General features: G+C 43.2%; 1 protein-coding gene across 1 annotated transcript in view; it reads right to left on the bottom strand.

Moving 5' to 3' along the window:
• The window catches only part of LOC149316614 (ADAMTS-like protein 2), a 41,262-nt gene extending 32,347 nt beyond the window's left edge, over nucleotides 1-8,915 (bottom strand). Inside the window, exons 1-3 of the mRNA XM_089518736.1 lie at nucleotides 8,832-8,915; nucleotides 2,877-3,019; nucleotides 956-1,031 (exon numbers count right to left, since the gene is read on the bottom strand). Coding sequence (XP_089374862.1) covers nucleotides 956-1,031; nucleotides 2,877-3,019; nucleotides 8,832-8,915 — 303 coding nt within the window. The remainder of the gene's footprint in view (nucleotides 1-955; nucleotides 1,032-2,876; nucleotides 3,020-8,831) is intronic.
• Between the last annotated feature and the right edge of the window lie 17,861 nt (nucleotides 8,916-26,776).

The following is a 26,776-nucleotide window of genomic DNA, read 5'->3' as shown; positions in this document are numbered from 1 at the left end:
AACTCCAAAGTGTGGGCAGAATTCATTGTTTCAGGATTCAGTTTTACCACCTGGTGCAAGGGGATGCCGGACCTTGTCAGCTAAAAGACTGTGATGCTTTCCTTTGTTGCCGACCACCTGCTGCAGCACTTACCAACAATAAATCTTATCTTATAGCAGTGATGTGTGCCAGTTTTTGGTATGAAACCAAGGCTTGGGGTGGGGGCTGGAATTGCAGCTGGAGTTCAGCTCAGGAAAGGCTTCTCCTTCTAACAGGTGGCTAGCTGCTGGGATTTTCACAGGAGGGAGTTCAAAAGAATCACCTCTCCCTCTTGCTTCTGGTAGAGTGGCTGTAGAAAGTCCTTTAAATAAAATAAACCTGTGGAGAGGGTCCCTCAGCCACAGAGGGGGCATCAATAGAAGGTAAGGGAAGTGGGGAAGAAGTTGCTTTTACGGGAACATACCGCTCACAGAATCCCTTGGCTAGAAGTCCATTGTTTATGATAGTTGGAGGATCTGGACTGTTGTAGTCCAAAAAGGCATTTTTCCCCCAAGCTCTGAGTAAGAGTGGCATGAGCTCTCCTTCTAAAAAAAATAATTTCCAGTATGTTTCCACCCCATTCTCCATTCCAGTTGAATCTTGTATTCTATCAATATGCCTGGAAGTGGATTGTAATTCACAAAAGCTCACACTAAAATAAACTGGTTAGTCTTAAAGGTGCCACAAAACTCCTCTCCCCTGACTTCTGCTCTCTTCCCTTCATTTTATACGGAAATAGATTTGACATGCTGATCTCTTTGACAATTTTATCCTTAGCTGTAAGTTACGTTCTGTCCCAATTATATGTCATAAAAGTCTGCACATCCTGATGCCAGCATATAGGTGGATCCTGCTTTAATTTCATTCTAACAGCAGCCCACAGAATAAACCAAAGTCTGCAAGGGCTACATAAGTATTTATGAAAATTGATCTTACCTGCTGCTGGCATAGCTGGTAGTGCTTGGACTGACCCACGCACATGCTGCTATTTGTCCCCTGAGCTACTTGCAGCCTGCAAGGAAAAAAGCTTTCTTGTGGATGGAATGACAATGTCAGATTCTAGAAGTTATTGCTACAAGGTCACAACTACACACACAACATGGTTAGTTGTTATAGAGGCATCACAAAGCAGGGGGAAAGTGAAAACAAGCATTCCACTCCAAAATTGTGACAGGTGTATATTTTAAAAAAATATAAACCATAGGATTTAGACATGAACCAGAACTCATCAGTCCAGAAATCATTTTCAGTAACAGAAAATGTTCAGAGTGTTTCTGAACACATGCTGTGTGCTGTTTCCCCTGCATTAATAAGCCCTTATCATCATCCATCAAGGTGGGGTAAAGGATGACTACAGGCTTCGAAAACAGAGGGACACAGGCACTAACTGGACACTTTTGAGTTACTGACCATTCAGTCTTATCCACATCTACTCAGAAACTGACTCCACTGACTTCAGTGGGATTTATTCCTGGGGAAGCCAGTATCAGATTGGAGTCTAAGTATTGCCGGTCTCCACCTTTATCAAAGCCACAACAATGCCATCCCCAATGTGATCATTCCTCCAAAAACTAGAGCTTGGACAAGTTACCTTGTGGACTATAACACTCAGAAACACCTATCCAACATGGTCAATGGACATTCTGGCTGGGGGATTCTGGGGTATAGAACAAAAAAGTAACATTTTTCCATTTTAGCCCAGTGCACAAGTTTCCAACACAAACATTATTAGAAGGCCAAGAAGTTGGGCCTCCTTTGGCGAGACTGAGGCTTCCTGATCTGCAGTGTGAAAAGGCTACCTAACTCAACCCTGAGGTACTGAGCTGGCCAGTGGCAGGCGAGGAATTGATCATCTACTGACAGGAAAGACAGAAGGCTCATTCAAAACTGTGTTTTATGCGTCATCTTTTAATGAGTCTGGGGTATGGACCACAGCCCCCTCCTTTTCTTAATACTGCTACTATATCTGGGTGTATATACTTATAAACACTTCTTTTTTAAAAGATGGGGTGACCAGAACCAGAACAGCATTTTCTTTTTTTTAAAGAGACACTGGTGTCCCTTGTCAAGACAACAGTTTATTTCAAAGTATGTTTGATAATCACTGCCATCTCCAGACGGAAGGCACCTCAGCACATCCGGACCCTAATTATGCAGCCAGCCAGCCCACATAAAAGATGTAGCCCCACCACACACTCCTTTTGACGGAAGGAAAGAGGAAGGGAAGGGGGGCCTTGTTCAGGCTTCCTCTACTCAGAAGTGTGTTCATGCGGAATAGAAAAGGACTGGGGGAATGAATTGGGGAGGGGGAAGGATAAGCATAGCATAGTGAGCTCTTAGATGCCAGCTCTCATTAGCATCGTGGGATCTAGAGTAGCAGGTTAAAAGAGGTGCTTCCCCAGGGGGTCTCATTCAACTCCTTTAAGCGGAGGTAGGGGCTTCTGCATAGCTTTTGCAGGCCAACTGGATGGGAATTTGAGTGGGCAGGCTGAGGATGAGAGAGTGCTGCTGGAATTCATGAGAATGAAATCTGTCATCGTCATTGTGCAGTTCTCTCCTCCTTTCCTTTCAATCAGGGAATCAGTTCAGGATGTTTAGCTGCTGTACGTTGCAAACATACCAGTAGGGACCAGGAGAACACAAATTATATTTAAAAAAGGAGAACGGGGCACAAACTAAGCATGAAAAGGAAATCAGAGAAACTGGGCCAAATGGAGCAAAGTGGCACCTAGAAAGCATTTTTGCCAGCTGGTTGCTCCCACTGTTTTTAATCTCCTATCTTTTTTACCGCAGGTAATACCATTTGTTACAGTGATGTGCCTAACAGTGGTGTCAACTGCCCTGCTCAGTTACTTACCGCTGCTGTAAGCAGTGCCTTTCCCGGGACATCACACCCCCTCCACAAGTGCGGGAACAGGTAGACCAGGAGCTCCATTCTCCCCACCATTTGGTGACCTCTTCATTCCAGGCACCAGCTCCTTCTGCTGCCTCACTACTGTCCTGACAGAAACAGGGAAAGGTTAGCTTGAGAACAACTGTACCACCCCAGTTAAATTATAATACCAATATACAGCTTCTACACAGCAGTTCCACATACCTGTATTTAGTCCTCTTGTCTTGGGTGCATGCATCATTTAATTTCCAACTATCTTTTTACTGTAAAAGGTAACTGCATTCTCCTGGTGCAGAATTTTGGATTTAAAAATTTGGGATGTTAGTCTACATAGTAGGGAGCAGCCCCGTGTATGGTTATTGTGACACATTGTTTAGTCTTAAACATACAGTGGGCCTTCATTATCCACTGGGATTTGGTTCCAGGACCTCCATGGATACCAAAATCTGTAGATGCTCAAGGCCTATTAAATATAATGGGATAGTAAAACAGTTTCCCTTATATAAAAGGGCAAAATCAAGGTCTGCCTATGGGGATTTGTATATTTTTCAAGTGTTTACAAGCTGTGGATGCTTGAATCCGTGGATAGAAAATCTGTGTCTAAGGAGGGCTGACTGTATTTTATCCTTTTCTGGAACTCCCATAATGTTTATGGTTCTAATCCCAATGCAGGTGAACTCATTGTGTAGAACTCCGCAATACTGTGATGGAACTTGTAACCCATTCTTTTATGTCCAACTTCATCAATAATACTGAGCCGATACAGATTAATGGATGTACCTGATGTGGAATAAACTCCTCCATTTTATCTGGGCAACATCATAGAATCATAGAATTGGAAGAGTCCCCAAGGATCATCCAGTCCAACCCCTTGCCATGCAGGATCTCTCAATCAAAGCTCCCCTGAGAGATGGCCATCCAGCTCCTCTAAACAAGGAGACTCCACCACGCACCCTCCGAGGGAGCATCTTTCACTATCAAACAGCCCTTACTGTCAGTAGGTTCCTCCTAACATTGAGGTGGAATCTCTTTTCCTGTAGCTTGCATCCATTGTTCTGTGTTCTAGTCTGTGGAGCAGCAGAAAACAAGCTTGCTCCATCCTCAATGTGACACCCCTTCAAATACTTAAGCAGGGTTATCATATCACTTTGTAACCATCTCTTCTCCAAGCTAAACATACTCAGCTCCCTTTCCTCATAAGGCATGGTTTCCAAACCCTTCACCATTTTGGTCGCCCTCCTCTGGACACGCTCCAGATTGTCAACATCCAAGATGTGGATACCAAAATCTGTGGATGCTCAAGTCTCATTAAATACAATGGCATTGTGAAATGGCCCCGTTTATTTAAAATGACAAAATCAAGGCTTGCTTTTTGGAATGTATATTGTTTTTTAAATATTTTAAGCCATGGATGTTTGAATCTGTGGATAAAAGATATATATTTTGCATTTATTGTGTATGCGTGTGTGTGTATTTAATATTTTCAAGCTATAGATTGTTGAATCGATGGATTAAAAAATTGTGTCTATGGAGAGACAACTGTAAATTTTGTGTGGGGTAAAAGTGAGCTGTGGGGCATTTGTAACTTGAAAAACAAAACAGGTGTTTGAGATGCAGTGGCAGATAAGAGCACTGTGGCCTGGGGCTCATGTGGGGATGGAGACTGAAGAGGGAGGGAGGGAAGGAAGGGGAGAGAGATGTGTGTCCCTCTGGCAATTCACCATGAGGAAATGGCAGAAGGTTTTCTGCCTAGGCCTCTGAGAAGCAGGGCCACAATACGTTTAGTGACCCATGAAATCTGGGAGGCTGAGGCGAGGCGATTGAAGTGGCAGTGGGGGTTGCCGCCTCCATTTCTAATGACAGAGATCTAAATGGGCGTTCTGAAATAATGAGGAGGGTTTCACAGAGGCGGTTTTTACAGCTGCAGGGAAGACAAGTTTTATTAAAGAGCAGAGAGCTAGAATTAGAGCTCCTCTTTTGGGTCAGAAGGTGTGTCTCTGCCTCCCTCAGTGAACACCTGGAGTGAATGAGGCCACCCTCTCACCATCCCCTCGCAAGGAACGCTCAAATGTGAGAGAGGGGGTTATCACACGGGAGGAAAAGAGGGAAGAAAAGGCACAATCCTGGCTAAATCGTGCCATTGCGAGAAAGATTTACAAATGACGTTGCGTGTGTTTGGGAGTTCTCCCATGAATAATCCGCAATGCTCCAGCAACAAACCGTTCATGGGGAACTCCCGTGAATGCATTCACAACAGCGGGCATGAAGCGCGATTACAATAGTGTGAAAGTCAATTGTGCTTCACTACCGCTGTTGGGCAGACAACTAGGGATACCCAGAATGCGTTGCGGTGGTCGCAATCCGTTCTCAGTTTTTGCGGTGGATTTCAGTCTTTTCTCAAGCTATGGGGCCCAATTTAGTTAACACTGGATTATAAGACTGTGCTGAAGTAATCAATTTTATTTTGCGATCTTTATTCTGTGCGGTCAGGAACAGGATTTGCGAAATGGCGCATGCGCAAAATGATCAACCACTATATTCTAACAATTCATTTATGAAACGCCATTGCGATATTTTTAATTGTGTGATTGTGTGGCTGTGTGAAACCATTGAGCATTATAGTGCTATTGTTGTTTTTTATTTTCACTACTGCAGTTATTGCTGAATTGGCCATCATGTGATAATCTCCAGAGGCAGGAAGTTGAAGAGGAGGGTGGCATCCACACTGGCAAAATAACCCGGTTTGACACCACTTTGACTGCCCTGGCTCATTGCTATGGAATTCTGGGCACTGTAGTTTGTTGTGGCCCCAGAGTGAGCCAAAATGGAGGACACTACCAAATAAAAGCTTAAAACACTCATATAAATATCAGTTCATGCTTTTTAGTGATGCTCAAAATAAAGAACATTTTGGAATTCCTCCTGGACAGAAGGAGGGCATGTCCTGGAAAGGGAGGATGTGTCTGATCACTGTGTCTGGATTCCACATGTATACAGCATCCTGTGAGGATGGATGCAACCTCACAGCCATTCCTCAAAACCCTTAACTTGTCCTCGCATATAAAATGCCCTCACTCCCACAGCCTATTTGGCAGCAGGGTATTTGGTTGTCCAGGTGCCCTTTCGCCGGGATGGACATACTAAAACAAATGACAGTATTTACCCACAGGGAAACCATACTTGCCCAGAGAGAAACACTGGAGAATTCTTGTCCATAGGGAAACCATACTTGCCCAGAGAATCATAGAATCGTAGAGTTGGAAGAGATCACAAGGGCCATCCAGTCCAACCCCATTCTGCCATGCAGGAACTCTCTCAGTCAACATATGCCCAACAGATGGCCATCCAGGTTTAAAGACCTCCAAGGAAGGAGACTCCACTACACTCTGAGGGAGTGTGTTCCACTGTTGAACAACCCTTACTGTCAAGATGTTGCTCCTAATGTTGAGGTGGAATCTCTTTTCCTGCAGCTTGCATCCATTCTTCCATGTTCTAGCCTCTGGAGCAGCAAAAAACAAGCTTGCTCCATCCTCAATGTGACACCCCTTCAAATCCTTAAACAGGGCTATCATATCACCCCTTAACCGTCTCTTCTCCATACTATAGATCCCCAGCTCCCTGAGTCTTTCCTCATAAGGTATGGTTTCCAGACCCTTCACCATTTTGGTTGCCCTCTTTTAAATATGCTCCAGTTTCTCAATGTCCTTCTTGAATTGTGGTGCCCAGAACTGCACACAGTATTCCAGGTGGGGCCTGACCAGAGCAGAATAGAGTGGCACTATTACTTCCCTTGATCTAGACACTATACTTCTATTGATGCAGCCTAGAATAGTATTGGCCATTTTAGCTGCTGCATCACACTGTTGACTCATGTTCAACTTGTGGTCTACTAGGACGCCTAGACCCCTTTCACATGCAGTTTTATTAAGCCTGGTGTCCCTCATCCTATATCTAGCCATTTCATGGAGAAACTATACTTGCCCATAGAGAAACACTGGAGAATACTTGCTCATAAACATAGAATACTTGCCTATAGAGAATCATTGAGAATACTTGCCCATAGGGAAACATAGGAGAATACTTGCCCATGGAGAATCACTGGAGAATGCTTGCCCATAGGGAATCATTGGAGAATACTTCCCCATAGAGAATCACTGGAGAATGCTTGCCCATAGGGAATCATTGGAGAATACTTCCCCATGGAGAATCACTGGAGAATGCTTGCCCATAGGGAATCATTGGAGAATACTTCCCCATAGAGAATCACTGGAGAATGCTTGCCCATAGGGAATCACTGGAGAATGCTTGCCCATAGGGAATCACTGGAGAATGCTTGCCCATAGAGAATCACTGGAGAATGCTTGCCCATAGAGAATCACTGGAGAATGCTTGCCCATAGAGAATCACTGGAGAATGCTTGCCCATAGGGAATCATTGGAGAATACTTCCACATAGAGAATCACTGGAGAATACTTGCCCATAGGGAATCATTGGAGAATGCTTGCCCATAGGGAATCATTGGAGAATGCTTGCCCATAGGGAATCACTGGAGAATGCTTGCCCATAGGGAATCATTAGAGAATGCTTGCCCATAGAGAATCACTGGAGAATGCTTGCCCATAGGGAATCATTGGAGAATACTTCCACATAGAGAATCACTGGAGAATACTTGCCCATAGGGAATCATTGGAGAATGCTTGCCCATAGGGAATCATTGGAGAATGCTTGCCCATAGGGAATCACTGGAGAATGCTTGCCCATAGGGAATCATTAGAGAATGCTTGCCCATAGAGAATCATTGGAGAATGCTTGCCCATAGAGAATCACTGGAGAATGCTTGCCCATAGGGAATCATTGGAGAATACTTCCCCATAGAGAATCACTGGAGAATACTTGCCCATAGGGAATCACTGGAGAATGCTTGCCCATAGGGAATCATTGGAGAATGCTTGCCCATAGGGAATCATTGGAGAATGCTTGCGCATAGGGAATCACTGGAGAATGCTTGCCCATAGGGAATCACTGGAGAATCCTTGCCCATAAGGAATCATAGGGGAATACTTGCCCATAGGGAATCACTGGAGAATGCTTGCCCATAGGGAATCACTGGAGAATCCTTGCCCATAAGGAATCATAGGGGAATACTTGCCCATAGGGAATCATTGGAGAATGCTTGCCCATAGGGAATCACTGGAGAATGCTTGCCCATAGAGAATCACTGGAGAATGCTTGCCCATAGAGAATCACTGGAGAATGCTTGCCCATAGAGAATCACTGGAGAATGCTTGCCCATAGGGAATCATTGGAGAATACTTCCACATAGAGAATCACTGGAGAATACTTGCCCATAGGGAATCATTGGAGAATGCTTGCCCATAGGGAATCATTGGAGAATGCTTGCCCATAGGGAATCACTGGAGAATGCTTGCCCATAGGGAATCACTGGAGAATGCTTGCCCATAGGGAATCATAGGGGAATACTTGCCCATAGGGAATCATTGGAGAATGCTTGCCCATAGGGAATCATTGGACAATACTTGCCTATAGGGAATCATTGGAGAATGCTTGCCCATAGGGAATCACTGGAGAATGCTTGCCCATAGGGAATCACTGGAGAATGCTTGCCCATAGGGAATCATAGGGGAATACTTGCCCATAGGGAATCATTGGAGAATGCTTGCCCATAGGGAAACATAAGGACATATAGCACTAGCATTCCTCTTCAACCGCTATGGTTCCATCCTGGGGAATCCTTGGAGGGAGAGACCCCATTGGAATACAATTGAGCCAGGGCACTTAAAGCGGTATCAAACCGTGTTAGTCCTGCAATGTGGCCGATCCCCCCCGGATCTGCCTCCCGCCCTCTTTTCCAGGGCTCCCTTTCCCCATCTCAGGGCGATCCTCCTCCTGCGGGCTTACCTTAGCGCGGAGAGCAGCAGCGGAGGCGAGGATCAGGATTAGAACCCGGAGCCGGAGGAACCAGGGGGCAGGAGGCGCGGGCATGGTGGCCCCCGGGAGGCCCCTCAGTCCTCCATGGGCAGCAGCCAGACAGAGGCAGAGGCAGAGGCAGGAGTAGTGAAGATCCAGCAGCAGGAGCAGGAGCAGCAGAGTGGCGAGGATGCTCCAGAGCAGAGCCCTGCATGGCCGAGCGAGGAATGAATGGATGACTGAATGAATGAATGACTTTCCAACCTGTTGGGGGGCTCCTGGGCCACGTTGATTGGCAGGCACCCAGGGACTGAAGGGAAGGGAAGGGCAGCTGCTCCCTTGGCAGGAAGAGACAAAGGAGCCCTCTTTGCTAACCTCTCTGGAAGGCTGGGGGGAAGCAGATTCTCTCTGTTGGAGGTGGTTTAAAAAACAAACAAACAAAAAACGGTGTGCAAGCTTTCTGGTGAAACAGAGCCCTTCACCATCGTCGTCATCATCGTCATCATCCTCACCCCCCACTCACTCCCCACCCCCCAGTGCCTTCCTCTTGGCAAGTGGATCCAAAGGCATAGTCTGGGAAATTAGTCTGCAAAAGGAGCTTGCAGAGCCTCAGCTAGGAGAAAGCAAGCTGGCAGCATGGGCTTTGGTAGACCTGAGCCTCCTTCCTCAGATGCAGGAGGTCGAATGGAGAGCCAGATGCATGAGTGGAGAGTCCAGAAACATACCTGTGGTCATCAACAAATGCTCAGTTCAAGAAGGGCCCCAGGGTCTCTCTCCGGACTCTCCAAAAATCCAGCACATCCATCAGAGGAAGGAGTTTCAAGTCAACCAAAGCTCTATCTCTGGACTCTCTGCTCCACCCCCTGCATCTGAGGAAGGAGACTCAAGTCAACCAAAGCTCATGCCATCAGCATAGTCTGTCTGCACTGGAAAAGAATACCAGGAAGACCAAGGGATCTTGTAGCACCATTGAGACCGAAAGAAAGGAAGCATGGTCTTTGGTAGATGGAGTCTCCTTCCTCAGATGCAGGAGATGGAGTGAAGAATGCAGAGGCAGAGTTTTAGTCCTGAACAAATGCTCAGTTCAAGAAGGGCCCTACAGTCTATCCCTGGCCTCCCCACTCCATCTACATCTGAGGAAGGAGGCCCAAATCTAGGAAAGCTCATGTTACCAGCATGGTCTGCCTACACTGGAACAGAATAGTCAGCCCTCCTTATCCACGGATTTTTTTATACACAAATTCAAGCATCCATGGTTTGAAAATATTTTTTAAAATGTATAAATTTCAAGCATCAAACCTTGATTTTCCCATTTTATATAAGGAACACCATTTTGCTATGCCATTGTATTTAATGGGACTTGAGCATACATGGATTTTGTTATTCACGGGGATTCCTGGAACCAAACCCCAGTGGATACCAAAGGTCCACTGTACCAGGAATGCCGAGGGATCATGTAGCTTTGTTGAGATTGAAAGAAAGAAAGAAAGAAAGAAAGAAAGAAAGAAAGAAAGTACGAGGGCTTTGGTAGACTTGAGCCTCCTTCCTCAGATGCAAGAAGTGGAGTGGAGAGTCCAGAGACAGACCATAAACACCAGCCCATGCATTTGAGGAAGGAGGCTCATCATTAACCAACCATCCTTAAAACTGAACTTGTCAGTTCCTCTCCACACCCACAAAGTTGTGCATTCAGGACCCCATTCCCACTATGGAAATACCCAGTGTGAAACCAGGTTATTTCCATTACATTCCCACTGGCCTCAAACGCACCCAGCACTGTTTGTAGGGGACCACGGAAAAACCCAGTGTATTTGACAACGGGTCCATAAGCACATCTTTTTTTAAAGGTCCAGAGTGATCCAGATCTTCGGTAGTGTGAACATGCTACCAAATGGATCCAGATCACAGGGATCATTCCCAGACATGGAGGCACTTCCATGTTGAAATGAAGTAGCACATGTGTGAAAGCCAGGGAGGATTTAAATACCTCTGAGAAATTCGATCGCGTTAAACGCAGTGGGAACATCGATCCTCTATTGCATCACCGCAGAGTTGCAGATCTCCGTGGGACAAAACATAAGTTTGAATGCCCCATGGACATGTACACAAAGAGACGGCTATATATCTCTGGACTCTCCCCTCCACCTCCTACATCTGAGTAAGGAGGCTCAAGTCTCCCAAAGCTCATGCTGCCAACTTCTCTCTTTCAGTTAGTCTCCAAGGTACTACAAGATCCCTTGGCAGACCAATTTTCCAGACTAACTCAAGAGTGACTCCAAAAAGTCAGCTCTCAAACTGATCCTAAATGAGGAGGAAACCTCATTTCTGAGGTATATGTTTTTATAATGAAGCTCAAGAACTTTTTGAAACCCGTTTCTTTCTTGACTTTTTTCTTGTAATGACCACTTTGAACAGAAACAAAACAATCTGGGAGATAAGGACAAAGGAGTTGCTCTCTCAGCAGAGATCAAATGGACCAAGACCAAGTTAATATTATTTGCATTATGATTTTTTATTTTATTTATACCCTGCCTTTTCTCTGCAAACTTATACCGTACTCTATGTTTTATCTTGTTTTTGCAGACCATTGGGTTTCCATAGCTGCTCATGGTTTGAGTGCTGGATTCTGGGAGACTCTGAGAGACCTCAGCCTTGGACTACCTTAGACAGGTCATGCTCTCTCAGCCTCAACCAAAGGCAATGGCAAGCATTATCTGAACAAATCTTGCCAGGAAAGCCCTGTCATAAGTCTGACATTGCGTTTGGTCAAAGGAGTTTATCAGACAAGGGAAATTGGAAGTATAATCCAATGGCAATCCGAATGCAATCATGGAGTTTAACGTTATTGCGTGATAGACTACCACACACAATTCTGGGCAATGGGAAGTCAGTCCAAATGCAATCATGGGGTTTCATGTTATTGTGTGATAGACTACCAGACACAATTTCAGGCAATGGCAAGCTATTTTGGGGCAATGGGTAGTCAGTTCGAACACAATTCAAATTCACGTAAATTCGTTGAACTAGCGAATTCACGTGAATGCGTTCTGGCCCCACTTTCTTTTCATTCAAAATTAAGAGAAATTCCTCCCGTGTGATAAACTCCTTTAAAAATAACCAATGAAGGTACTGCCTGTTTTGTGGGTTTTGTTTGATTGTATTTGTGTTTGTTTTCTCATGGGTCAATATGTTGATATTTTTGTTTATTGTATTTTTTTATTTTATTCCGTGGGGGGGGGGGCTTGGGGAAAATATAACAAATATAGGATTGAATCTATAACCACAGGAAGAAGAGGATTTTTGAATCATGTGGATAGGGACTTCATGGAGAGTTTCTTTCCCTTCAGCCATTTCATAATTCTCAAAAACTGTAAAAAGGAAGATGAGTCGCTATAACTAAGCAAGGTAGATCCCATGCTTGACAGTTCTATTTTTAAAAACCCAAGGAGCAGGTGATGGGATAGACCTTTGTCCAAGACGATGGAGGATCACATCAGAGAATGTAGACAGGACTGACCTTGACAGATATGTTCTGCCTTTATAGACCTTCCTTTGCTTCTGTAGTAGGAATGCTTGCTTGGAATGTAAAGTAGAAGAGACCTGGCCCACCTGTATGTCTTGCCTTCTGCGTTTATCAAAGTGTCTCACTGTTAGCAGCCATTTTGACATCTGTAGTGATTTGATAGTCTCTTCACACTGAAACTTGCATTCATACTGGATGACATTGAGACAACAAAGTCCTGGGTTCACATGTTTTCTCAGTTGCGGATCCTCTGGCTTGGTTCATATTATACATGCATGTAAGTAACTACATGATTACACTTGACAACACAACTGAATACATGAACTCTGATGAACATTTCTTCAAATGTAAACAACATAAATAATAAAGATCTATCTGACAGGGTCATTGGAAAGATGAACAAGATCTTGCCATGAAGTGCTTTTCTGAATTAAATTTTCATCTATTACTATTAATAGGAGAGGCTGGAACGGAAGATGAATCTGCTTGCCAGATGTAGTAGTGACTGGTGGAGAAAGCTGATACAAGCCTCACCCTCTCCTTTTCCCTCCAAAGGTCTTGGCCTCCAGATAAAGGCAGTGAAGAGAAAGATGAAGGATGTGTCTGTTGAGATTCCCTCCTCCCATATGTGTGTGTGTACATTTGCACTGGGGATGGGGGGGTGATACTTGAAATAACCCATCCATGGAATGTTCCTGAGACTTCTACAAAAATGTTCCTAAAGCAGGAAACTAATTGACCGGTTCAATGCATTCTGTTACCGATCAGCTTTCACAATTTACCCCTGTCTTTGCCATTCACCTTCACACTATGTAGGTAGTTTTCTTACCAAACCCCTCAAAAGACTGGGAACTGCAGAAGAGTGCTACTGTACCATTAATTTTAATGGGACTTATGCTAGAGACCTTCCTGGCACTTGGCTCACGGATCCATTTGCCAAGCACTCTGTATTCTCTAAGCCAGTAGTTTTCAGACTTTCTGCTTTTAGGTAGTCCCTTCGAAGTTGACTCATGTGGCATTTTATGTGGTGTATCTCTTATGAAACTCATGGGCGTTGTAGAAAGAACTTGCAAAAGTTCTATGGTGCTTAGTGAGTTTTCATGGAATTCTAGCCAGGCCTATTGTGTGCTGGCAGGGCCAGAGGTTATGGGATTTTGTATTCTGGACTTGTAGAAAGCAGTCACTTATTTTGAAATGTGGTAAGTTAGCTCTACCTGCTTCGGGGAAGCTGGACATTTGTCCCACAGTCCTACTCTGATGACAGCACTGGAACACAACCCTGAAGCATAACCAACATCTCCATTTGGCTGCACATTACAAAGGAAGTTACTAGAGTGTTAGGAAACTTGCCTTCTAGCAATGTGTTCTGCTTTATTAATCAGCTCACTCTGGTCCAAAACACACTGTAGAAATAATCCAGTTTGGGATTGCTTTAACTACCTTGGCTCAATGCTAGGAAATTTTGGGAATTGTAGTTTGGTGTCACAAAAAACTACCATCGTAGGATTCCCTAGCACTGAGCCAGGACAGTTAAAGTGGTCTCAGATTGGATTATTTCTGCAGTGTGTTTTGAACCTAAGAAGCCTTGTAGTACTATGGAAGATGGGTTGAAAATCACAATTCTAGCTTATAGAGAACCAGTGTGGTGTAATGGTTTGAGCATTGGACTACAACAACGGAGACCAGGGTTCAACTCCCCACTCAGCCAGGGAAACCCAGAGTGATCTTGGACAAGTCATGCTCTCAGCTTCTGAGGAAAGCAAAGGCGAACCCACTCTGAACAAATCTTACCAAGAAAACTTCATGATAAGTTCACCTATCAAAAATGCCTTCCCTATGGCTTTTGGCCCTGAAAACCAAGATAACTTGGGGTTGGGGGGGGGCTGTTTAAACTGTGTCCTTTTTAACATTTTTTAAAAAACGTTTTGTCTGTTTTTAGGGAATATTGTGCATCACCTTGAGATGCATTCAAATCTCTGTTTTGATCCAGACACACTTTGTTATTTACCCCTGTCATAGCATCTGATTGATGGTTGTTTAGAACAGAGTTTATGTGTTGTAGTTTGAATGCACTTTTTAAGTTTTACGTTGCTTAAAATGTTCCCAAAAATGCAAAAAGAATATAGTTCTTTTCTTTAAAGAAAAAAAAAATCAGAAATCAAGGAGAGGTGCATTGCATGAATGCACTGTTACAGGATCAAGTGAGCATAAAAGTCGCTTAGCTCAAGATGGGAAAAAGCTGGGAGGGAGAAGGCTTCATGGCTCTAGCCAAGACTCAATGGGCACATCTAGCTTACTGAGTTACATCCCAACCCATTGCCAGGCTCTGAACCATCAGAATCACTTTGGTATACTTTCATCAAGCTGCAACTCTCCTATAGTTGAATGCTCCAGGACGTAAACTAGCAACCTTGAGTACCAAAGCTAGGGAGTTATTGTTGGAAGATTTTTGCATTCTGCCCCCCCTCCAACTCCTTAGATAGATAGGGATTTCCTGCATGTAATATGTCTCTCTCTCTCTCTTTCTCTCATTCAAACTAACTATGTGATTTAGGTCACTCCTCTCTTGGGACTAACACACATCTTTCTCTCAAAATTTTCAACTGTACTGTTGCTTTTCCATCTTCCTCCTCTCTCAACTTTCTTTGGAAAGATGGTGAGATAAAGATTTTCTTACCTTAAATATTCACTAGCTAGAGTAGGATATAGCCTTTATGTATATATAGATTAAAGCCATTAGTAAACTTCTGTTTGAACTACAAGCTGCTAGTAATTCTGTTTGAACTACAAGCTACATCCATCCAAGCCTTGGTGCTACCTGGCTATCTGATATCTCCCATGTATATCTAAAATCTGCTGCTATATCTAGGGGTAGCCGTGTTGCCCACATAGCAAATCCAATAACATCCAAACAATGATACCTTTATGGGGCCAACGAAAATGCACAATTACATGTTGCAAGCTTTCAAAGTCACATTGGCTTCTTCATTAGGCAAACAGGAGAAAAAAATTGAAGATGTTAGTCATAGGCCTACATTTTCTGTTTCTTGTCTTAGTCCAGATGGTAGGGAGGACTATCTGCAGGCTGGCAGTTTTCCTGATGCAAAACATGAAGACGTCTTGAGAAATTCAGTTTTCAGTACCTACATAGGAGCCTGTGGCTTCACAAAGGAAGGAGACATGCTGGATACAAAGGAAACATCTTCTTTGAATTGCAAAAAGATATTAAATTTCCTTGACTTTGAAAATCTACCAGTGACTGCATGGCCAAAGGGGGAGATGCCAGCCTGCAGACAGCCCTCCCTACCATCTGAACTAAAACCAGAAACAGAAAATGCAGGCCTATGGCTAACACCTTCAATTTTTTTCTCCTGTTTGCCTGATGAAGAAGCCCGTGTGACTTTGAAAGCTTGAAACATCTAACTGTGCATTTTGGTTGGTCCAATACAGATATCATTGTGAAGTCAAAGGCTTTCCTGGCTGGCATCCACAGGTTTTTGTGGGTTTTTCCGGCCATGTGGCCATGTTGTCTTTCAGAGAAAGATGCCAGCCACAGATGCTGTTGAAACGTCAGGAATAAACTCTTCTAGAACATGGCCACATAGCCCGAAAAACCCACAAAAAACAAAGGTATCATTGTTTGGATGCTATTGGATATGCTGCTGATACTTTAACCTTCCCTCTTTTGTCCAGATCCCCCCGTTGTGCAGGCCCTTATTATTACAACTTTGCATTTATATGCTCTTTTTGTTTGATTTTTTTTCTCATAGTGAAGACAACATTGAAATACCACTCAACTGATACTACCCAGTTAAACTGCATTGTAAAAATGTTCTTGAAAGGGCAGGTATTTCTGGAGGGCAACATTCATTCCCTTGAAAGAGAGGACTTGACTCTCATTTGTGTGTGTTCTCTAAACAAAATTCTTTACTGTCATGGACACCTGGGTGACTCCTTCCCCCGCCACATGATGTTCAGCTAGAGAGGGAACATAAATACCCAACCTTCACTTGGTTATCATCTGATCAAGACTTACTGCCCTGTCTATTTAGTTGGCTACCTAGAAAAGCCATATGAAGCAACATGGCATAAAGGCTTAGAACTAATTTTGTTGAACAAGCATATGGACCATATTCTTTTTCTCCTTGTGTGTCTGGAAACCTCCAGAAAGGGTTGTTGTTGTTGTTGTGTGCCTTCAAGTTGATTCTGATTTATAGCAACCTTATCATAGGTTTTCTTGGCAAGACTTGTTTAGAGGAGGCTTGCCATTGCCTTCCCCTGAGGCCGAGAGAGTGTGACTTGCCCAAGGGCATCCAGTAGGTTTCACGACTGCTCTTCAAAGTCATAATCCAGCAATCAAACCACTACACCACACTGGTCCAGTTACTTTGCAAGGTCTTTGATTATGCAAGCTTGGTGTGGTCTTGGCACACCAGTATTTCCCTATGTCTCTTCCCTGCACAGTACGGCTTCTACCCTAAGTTCATTGTCCTCTGATTATCTCCTTCCCTTCTCCTATTAGCACTGTTTTCCAAATGTCTGTCATGCTTCTCCCCTTTTTCTGGTTTCCCTATTATTCTAAGGAAGACTGTGTATATACTGTATTTATTACACTTTTCCCTTTCTTTTTGTGTCTCATTTTTATGCCTCTTCCATGTACTGTTTCACTCTCTTTCTCTCTGTCTCCTTTGTAGCTGAAACCCTCACTGTACAGCTGCACCACTCACTCCGTAACAGTTCTTCCTCCCTTTCAGGTAGCTACTCTCTCTTTAAAAATATAAAAACACTTTATGGCTGCATATCCAGGCCTCATTCCCACTTACAAAAAAAGCGGTTTGCGATCCAAATGGATGGATCGATTCAACAACGGAACGTGGTTCCCACTACATTTGCCCCCATCGCATTTTTCCCTGTAAAATAACCCACTTCTGGTTCACATTTACAAATGAATCGTTTCAAAATGGACCCGCTCCGGCCAGCCGAAGGACAAATTTAAATCAATTCTGATCCGCATCTGGTTCACACTTGCGCAGAATCAAATTATCCAAAAAGACGTGGAAAATATCAGCATCAAAAAGACGCAGGTTAAATGGGTCTAGTATGTGGGGCCCCTCTCCAAATCACTTCAGCAAACCAATTCAAGTGGGAACCAGGGTCATTTGAACCAGTTCAAACTGATTTGCCATCTGGTTTAAAAGGTAGTGGGAATCAGGCCTACATCTGACTTTGGAAGCTAAGCAGGATCAACCCAGGTTGGTACTTGGATGGGAGATTGCCAACGAATACCAGGTGCTGAGGAAAAAACTGGCAAAGCCACCTCTGAGTATTCCTTGCCTAAGAAAACCCTATGAAAAAGGCTTGTGCACACACATACACAGAAACACATCACACTGACTGATGTAGTAGCTACTTATAATTTTCTCAATGACACTCCCTTTTAAGAAAAGCTCCGATCTCATCTCCCCCATTTGGGGAGCAGGGAGGTTACTTTGCATGGGTACTTCATTAATGGTCAAAGTATTACCTGTGTTTTTGTCTCCTTATTTTTCATTTAAAACATTTCTTTCTTCACACTTTAGAACCCTGAAGGGGCCATATGGACTGTCAGAATTGCTTTAAAAACCTCAGCTGATACTTTTCTTTTGTTTCTAACCGGGGGGGGTGGGGGGGGGTGGGATCCCATGGCCAAACTGGAGATGCCTTTCATACTAACACAGATAAGAAATGACTGCGAATTTGCGGTGGGAAAGGATTTATAAATTCGGTATTTTTGCAAATTAAACTATTCCTGGGATCCGTCACATTTGTCTTTGGGTTACGTTCCGTTTGCGTGTGACGTTGTTTGAACCGCTTTTGTGAAATTACATGAAATACTTTGGATGACCCTGGATTAACCTTCGGTTAACCTTCCAGTTTCCCGCGTGTGATAAAGTCCATAGAGAAAGTGATGAACACTACCAACCCAATAACGCTTTCTTCCTTTCTTGATTTTAGTTGGAAGAAGCCAAACAGTGTGTGTGCTTTACCCAGGGAAATTCCCTATGAGAACCACAGTGGTTAGATGCCTGTATTGCAGCCCCTCACACACAAACCATAAGGTTGCGAGTTCAATACCAGAGAAAGGGCTCAAGCTTGACTCAGGTTTGCATCCTTCCAAGGAGGTTGCTAAAATGAGTATCCAAATTGTTGGGGGCAATTAGCTTAAACTTTGTAAACCGCTTAGGGAGTGCTTAAGTGCACTGATAAGCGGTATAGAAATGTACTTGGTATTACTATTGCTATTCCACATCAGATTTTAGCATGGAAATCACCAAAATCCTCACTAATAATGGCCATTTAACCACCTGCTCAGTACCCATCGGAAGGACCCAAGACTGCAAGGTACATTATGTTCTGACAGGAGCCAAGAGCAACATTTACAGCTGCCAAGCCATGCATCCCCAAAAGGCTGGGAGGGAGTAGTTTCCTAATGAGGCCTGATGGAGTTTCCTTTCCCCACAGCCCATCTCTACATTCACAGATGTAAAAGGTCTTCAGAAAGCAATGCCCCAGGATTACAAATGTTGGCACACCATGAGTGGCCCAAGGGAACTGGAACAGTACCTGTAAAGCATTTGAGGTCTAACTTAGTTGGCATTCAAAGTATAAGACCTCTGATTTTAATGCATCACCTGGGAGCTGTTCTTCCTTTCTTAGTAGTTTTAACTTTCTGCTCTCCATTTCCTCAAGCTACTTTGGCATTCTGTTCTTCTCATTCTTCAGAAGATGCAGTTTCCAGGACCCCATTTTGTACAGAGCAAAGTAAAGGGAATGTTTTTGCAAGATTGCAGTAAGAGAAAAAAGATGGTCACCAGAGCCTAGGTTGTGTATACTGTGAACTAAAGAAAACAAAACCTGCCTCCTTGCAACTCATATTCTGCATCAATAAAATTTGTATTCTGCAATCATTGTGCAAACTGGGGGGAAATTGCATGATTTTTCTTGTTTTCTTTAATATATTATGCTTGTTAGCATGTTTACATAATTTATTCTGATTTTGTTACTCACAGAGAAGAGGAAGGTTCTTGGAACATAGCGCCTCTACCCCTAAACAGTGGAAATGTTATTCAGCCATCCTTCAGGCTTCTGACATTTCAGCAAACACTGTCAATACGTTTTCAAGCACCTTTCGGTGTCTATAAGGTATGTAGGCCTCGTTTTGTTTTAAGATGTAATACATTACATCAAAGTGTTATAATGGCTTGAGTGTTGTATTATGATTCTGAAGACCAGGATTTGAATTCCTGCTCAGCCATGAAAACCCATTGGGTGACATTGGGCAAGTCATATTCTCTCAACCTCAGAGGAAGGCAAAGGCAAATCCATTCTGAACAAATCTTGCCAAGAAAACCCCAACATAGCTTTGCCTTAGGGGTCACCACAAGTAAAAAATGACTTGAAGACCAACAATATGAATAATACCTAACAACAATTATAAGCTAGAAGAAGCCATGAACATTCATATTATTTGGTTTTGACCAGACAAGTCTACACAAAATCTTGTACAAAACAAAAAAAATGAGATCAATAGTTTTTGTTGTTATGGGGTACTGTAATGGCACACTGCAACTCTGATCCTCTATTTTTCACCACCATTTAGTTAAGCTGATGATATGCACAGTTATTCAGAAATTGGTAACTCACAGTACTGTTTCTTCATGAAAGATTCCTGTCTAAGCTCTTGTTCTGGGCAGATATCTTGGCCACCAAAAAAGAGCCTAACCAACAATCCAGACAATTGTGAGGTTGACATAAAGTGGTAAGTTAAACAACAGCAGGGACTCTAATCTGCTGCTAGAAATAACTGAGCAATTAAAGTAATTTTCAGAAAGTAGCTGTATTAGTCTCTTACAGCATACAAACCAACTTGTTTTTATATTTGCATGATCTTTCATGGATATAAACCCAATTCTTCGGATGCTTGGAAAGCGATAATAAATGTTCATGTATAAAGCATACACGTATACATTTGTGAGAGTGAGATGGAATGTAGTAGGATCCGGAAAGATGCAAATCATGTCCCTTGTCTTAAATTTTCAAAAGGCTGGGTGAGGCATACAGTTCTTTTAGATCTTTCCAGTGGTCAGTTAGTGTTGATGTGCGAAAGCAATACATCTGCTTACCAAAAGTCAGTTCCTTGGGTGAGATTTCTTTTGTTACTGTAGCAAGGACTCTTGTATTAATATATGTACTTGTGCCATGAAGCCATGGTCTTTCTCCATATCTCTGTTAATGGACTGGAATTTGTAAATATAATTGCCCAGAATCTAATACCAGAAAGCAAGCACATCTGAGTCGGCACCAATAATTTATGCTGATCTTTATGGGAAAGACTACGCAGGTGGCACACTTCTAGATGAAGCAAACACCTTGGCCTTCTTTGGAGAGGAAGGGCAGGGAGATGCTGCTGATCTCCAATGTGACGTCTGTCCCTCTGACTGCTTCTCCAGGTGGGACAAAAGTTGCTGGAGGCTGCAGTATTTGTCGCTGCAGAGTTCTTAATTTATTTAAAGAAATAACCAAACAATGTTTTTGTTTTCCCATACTATTTTCTGGCACCAGCAGCAACTCTTTATTTCTACCCAGAGGATTTTTTAAATTTTATTTCAAGATATATTCTAACAAAAAGGCCCAATAGGCTCTGCACTTCCTCCGGAGATCTCACCTTCCCACCCACCCCACCCCCAACACAATAGAGGTTCCTTTCCTTGTTCCGCTGCAATAAGAGGCTCCATCCGTCCCATACTGCAACATGGGCTCCATTTCTCTGCTGATTTTCCTCTGAAGAACCCCCTCATTGCAGCAGAGGCTTCCCTTAGATCCTGTCTCCCATGCTGTTTAACATTTACATGAAGCCGCTGGGATAGATCATCCGGAAACATGGAGCACGGTGTTATCAGTACGCTGATGACACCCAGATTTATCTCTCCATGAATCTGACTGATACAGTGACTAAGGAGGGCATCTCTCCTCTGGATGCCTGCCTGGGGTCAGTAATGGGCTGGATGAGGGAAAACAAACTCAGATTGAATCCAGAGAAAACAGAGGTACTCGTAATAGGTTCCCCAAATCCGGGCAGGGAGATTTGCCATCCAGTCCTGGACGGAGTCACACTTCCCATAAAGGACAAAGTTCGCAGTTTGAGGGTACTCCTGGATTCATCCCTACAGTTATCATCTCAAGTAGATGTGATGGCCAGGAGTGCTTGGTACCAGCTTCAGCTGATATGCCAACTGCACCCCTGTCTGGACTGAAAGGGCCTTGAAACTGTGGTACACGCACTGGCAACCTCTCGTTTAGATTTCTGTAATGCGCTCTTCATGGGGCTACCTTTGTACCACATTCGGAAGCTTCAGCTAGTCCAAAATGCTGCAGCCAGATTGGTCACTGGTACCTCAAGGTCAGACCACATAACACCTGTACTAAAATCCTTACACTGGCTGCCAATTAGCTTCAGGGCCCAATACAAAGTGTTGGTGATCACCCTTAAAGCCCTACATGGCTTGGGCCCGAGTTACTTGAGGGAACGCCTCTCCCGACATAACCCGCCCCACACTCTCTGAACATCTGGGAAGTATCTACTTGAGCATCCCAAGGTAAGATTAACATCTACTCACCAAAGAGCATTCTCGGCTATGGCCCCAACGATTTGGAACAACCTTCTGGAAGAGCTTCGACTCATTCCCACCTTGAACGCCTTCAAGAAGGTGCTGAAAACATATCTCTTCCGGCAAGCATACCCTCCTGATCTTTTATAGACTCAACAAGTTTGCTACCTCCTGATCAGGAGTCTACCTCAGGCTGTGATAAATGTTTATATTGTACTAATTATTTTTAGATGGGATATGGTTTTATATTGTGATTTTAAATAATTGTAATTAGTATTATTGTGTTTGTATAGTTTTGTTGTAATCCCGCCTCGATCCGTTGGGACAGGCGGGACAATATAAATAAAACCTGTTATTATTATTATTATTATTATTATTAGTCTTTCTTCAAAAAAGAATGGGGAAAAACACAGGTAACAAGTAGATGTGAAGGTGTCAATAACCAGCAATACCCAGCAAACCCCAAAGAATTATGATTTAAGAGCACTGGCTTCTTTGCACAAATCTGGAGAAACCCTCAGTTGTCTTTTACTGATATTTTTTATATTGCACATTTCAATTGTTTATAGTGTTTTGCATACATTTTCTCAGTGCATCAACCCTGAAAGAAGTTACTCTTGTTGTCATATGCCTGAATTCAGCTTCTGAGCTGAAGTTAAGAATGGATTTTCTAAAGGCTCTTGTGGAGTTTGTGGCTCAAATGAAATTTGAACCAGGGAGCTCCTAGCTCAAATATCAAACTACAGCCAAGAAATCAGAAGAAGTTAGATTAAGACTTAGAGGGGCAGCTATGAAGGAACTAGACAAAATCTTGAAGTGTAAAGATGCACCACTGAATACTAAAGTTAGGATTGTTCATGCCATCATATTTCCTAGTTCTACATATGGTTGTGAAAGCTGGACAGCAAAGAAAGCAGATAGCAAGAAAATGAACTCATTTGAAATATGGTGCTGGAGAATTCTACGGATACCATGGATTGCTAAAAAGATGATAAATGGTCCAAAAGCAAATGAAGCCTGAACTATCCTTAGAAACCAAGATGATTCAACTGATGCTGTTGTACTAGGGACATATATCATGTGTGGCAAGGGGTTGGACTGGATGGTCATCTTTATGATTCTGTTATTCTACTCCCTTTGACCTTACCAAGCATTATTGTATTTTCTCATGAGTCATGTCTTCTCATGATGTGTTAAATGAGTTAAATGTTACTAGTTTGAATTCCCAATCTTCCAGTTCAAGTTCAAAACTTTTTGTTCACAACATAACACACACTGAATTACCTGATCCTAAGAGAAGGGTCATTCTAACATTAATCTGTATAATATCAGTGGCCAAGCATGGGGTGAGTGGGTGTATGTGTATATACAAATTTTATAAGGAAACATTGGTACTTACATAAATGGTCTGGGACAGACCGCTTGAAAAGGGCAGCCTGCCGGCGGCCTTTTTTCCTCCGGAGTTAAGCCACAGCCGCCAAACCGCGCAGCTTCCCTGTGGAGGAAAAAGAACACGAGAAAAGCGGGTTCTTTTTAAGCTGCAGGGGCGACGTAACAAGTTCGCCACTGGCTCACTCGTTACGTAAGCGCCATGCAGCAACGTGTGGCCACCGTGCGGTGCTTACATAACAATCATTGTTAGGCCAACTGTACATTACAGGGTTAGGGACCGTGCGGTTGCCACATGGTTCCTAACCCTAGAATTGGTGCTTTATGGCGGTATGTACCGCACCAATGTTTAGGTTACCTCATTGTTCACATATCTCCACTCTGAGAACTCCATATATTCCTCCTCTTTGCATTTTGTTCTTTCGCCAATTTTAACCAGACCTCTCTTACCTTGTGACTGCTAGGTTTGCTGAGGAGTCTTGAGCAAGAGTCTTTGTCAGAAGCCTTTTAAAAGTTCAAGTACACAATATCCCTATCTACATAATATACTGGCACTCATAAATACATTCCAGACAGAATCAGTACTTGGTTTTTCAAAAGCTGGGTTTTTTCCCCAGCAAGTCTTGCGTTATGCTTGTCAATTTTATCTTTAATCATGTCAGTTCCAGAAAACCACATGATAGGGTCACTTTGGGGTTGCCATAAGTCAGAAATGACTTCAACAACAAGGTAGAGAACTTCCTCTCTTGTCACCACTCTTTCACCTCCTGGAAATTAGTTCAAGTACTGGTATTTGCCCTATATCTTTAGCAGTGAGGACAAATTTTTTAAAAAGCATTCAGCTTCTTTGAAATGTCCTTATCCAACTTTAATATTGTTATCTCCGTGGTCTCACTGTCTCTTTGACTAGTTTTTTCTTCCTGATGTATTTAAAAATTATTTGTTGGTGGTCTTGATGTTATTAGCAGCACAGTCCTCATAAGCCTTTCTGGCATCCGTAATTGTCTGCTTGTATTTCCTTTGTGCAAGTTTGTGTTCCTTTCGAGTTGCCTCAATTGGGCTACACTACTAATTTCTCCAGGAAGTTCCTTCCACAATAGCTTTCTTCACACTGCTTGTTAGCCATGCTTCCTTCCCTGATCTAACTTCTAGCTGAGCCTCTATTGTGGTTTGGAATAGCTCTGAAGTGTCATGGGGAGATTTGACCCTTCTGAGTTTTCTTCCCAACTTCCTTATTATCCGTTTCTTCATTTTAGAGAAGTTTTCTCTTTTGATATAGGACTCTGCTGGAGTTCCCTGGTACCTTCCCGCTTACACACAAATATAATTTGACAGCACTGAATTCAATGTTTCCGGTCAGTTTAGCCATCCTCATATCTTGCACTAGACCTTGGACAACTGACTTAGGATTCAGCTTCTTGGATTTAAGTCCAATGTCACCTCTTTCTGGTTGGTTCCATGCCAGTTGTTCTAGGGTTCAGTAATGTGGGATATCTAGAAATATTACTGGTTTGAGATGACCAGAAAATTTGCCCAGTCAACGTGAAGGCAGTTTACATTACCCATTCTCCTTTAGATGGCTTGCATATTTCATTCTCCATCTAAATATCACTCTGAGTATTTTAATTAGAGGACACTAGCATGCCCCAGTACTGAATTACTTTTGGCTCACCAGCCATGTACAACCATTTTGTGGCTCAGTAAGCCCCTTTTAAGGTTTATGACTTCCTTGACACTATTGCTTCCCTGACATACACTGCAATATCACCTCTAAGATGCCTTCCCTGTCGTTGCTATAGAGGAGGGGAGAGAACCATGCAATCCTGCAGCAGACTTTGGATTGTAACTCCTTGCATGCCTTGTCGTTGGCTGTGTTGGGTAGGCCTGCTGGGGCTTGAGGTCCAACAATATCTGGAAGGGTGACCAATTCTCGCCCCTGCTGTAGAATGTATGAGCAGAGATGACCGTCCCTTGCTGGTATACCCTCAGGTTTCTGCTATGCCCACTACAGCATATCTGTTCTACCTTAAAACCATCCCAGGTCTTAGTTGGGATACTTTTGGAATTAGCATTAAAAGCAGCTATGCAGGGTATCTTTCTTCAAACATTTCGGTTTCTCTCCTTTTTAAAGGGTTTTTCAGGAGCCCCTGGAAACTGTGAAACAGCAACCCTGCTGCAGAGAAAGAGAAGCGTCCTCCCTCCCCTTTCTTCCACCCCCGCCATGCATTTTGGAGGAAATCTAATCAAGTCACCCACAGTCCTGGCTACACATGGGAAAATCATTATTGGATTAGGTAACTGACCTGCAAAGGTTGATGCATTCGGCATGTGTGGTCCAGGAAATCATCCATAATACAAAATGAAACTCAGATGGTAACACGTTGTGTCTTTTAAAGGGCATCCACGTCTGTTTGATTAATGACACTTGCCTGCATGCCCTTCATGGGTCCCTTTGTTCTATGGCTTAGTATTGGCAGCTGCTAAGGCCTATTACCATCAAAATACTGGAGCAACAGAGAGGAAGTGACTTGGTGGGCCATGCCTCCCCATCCCATTGTATTTCAGAAAGGTAAATTAACTGTGTTCTATGTGTGTCTTTGAAGTGCCTTGTTTGGGGCCCCAAAGCATATATTGCATCATAATGTGCAATGGCATCCAGTATCTTGGATGGTTTTAAAGGTGGGGAGTGAATCAGAGAGTGTGCACCTCTGAATGCGGGTGCTGGAGACTAATCACAGGGTGATACTATTTGTTCTGATCAAAGTGGCTCACACAACATTCCTAACATGCAACAAGTCACATCCAAAACTTAACACTTGACTTTTAAGATGCAAAACAAAGGTACTTATCCACAAAGAAAAGTAATGGTGGGGAAGGAGACAAAAGGAGAATGGGTTAAAAATAAGATATTAAGATGAATTTTCAAAAAGCAGAAGCAAAACTTAACAACTCCAACACATGGAAGATGTTTAGTTTTTCTGTATGTGGGGAGAGAGACTAAAATGGGCAATTCTGAACTAATCCAGAGTAAGCATGCAGTGTTCACATCACCAGAGAGCCTCCTTCTGTCTTTTGGTTCCTCTCTTCATGTGGCTGTAGCAGTTGTCTCCATTCCAAGATCCTCCCGCAATGCATTGCCAATTCTGTAATGGTCTTAAAATATACTGACCATCTTTCTACTACTGAAATGAAAAGTAATGGTGCAAGAACTTGTGCTTATGAAAGATGTCTCCACCATTGAATCCATCAACAAAGCTTGCATATAGTTGTTCCTTGTAACGTCATTCTTGCAGCGCCATCACAGCCCACTATCTGTGACAGTACAGAGTCATCCCTAGGTCTCAGGTTTTGGCCATGAAATCTCAGGACTGGGTGAT

The sequence above is a fragment of the Sceloporus occidentalis genome, unplaced genomic scaffold (assembly GCF_023333645.1).
Source record: "Sceloporus occidentalis isolate IW3139 unplaced genomic scaffold, rSceOcc1.0.p SCAF_3, whole genome shotgun sequence".
NCBI lineage: Eukaryota > Metazoa > Chordata > Lepidosauria > Squamata > Phrynosomatidae > Sceloporus > Sceloporus occidentalis.
This window is presented reverse-complemented; position numbering and strand designations above follow the sequence as displayed.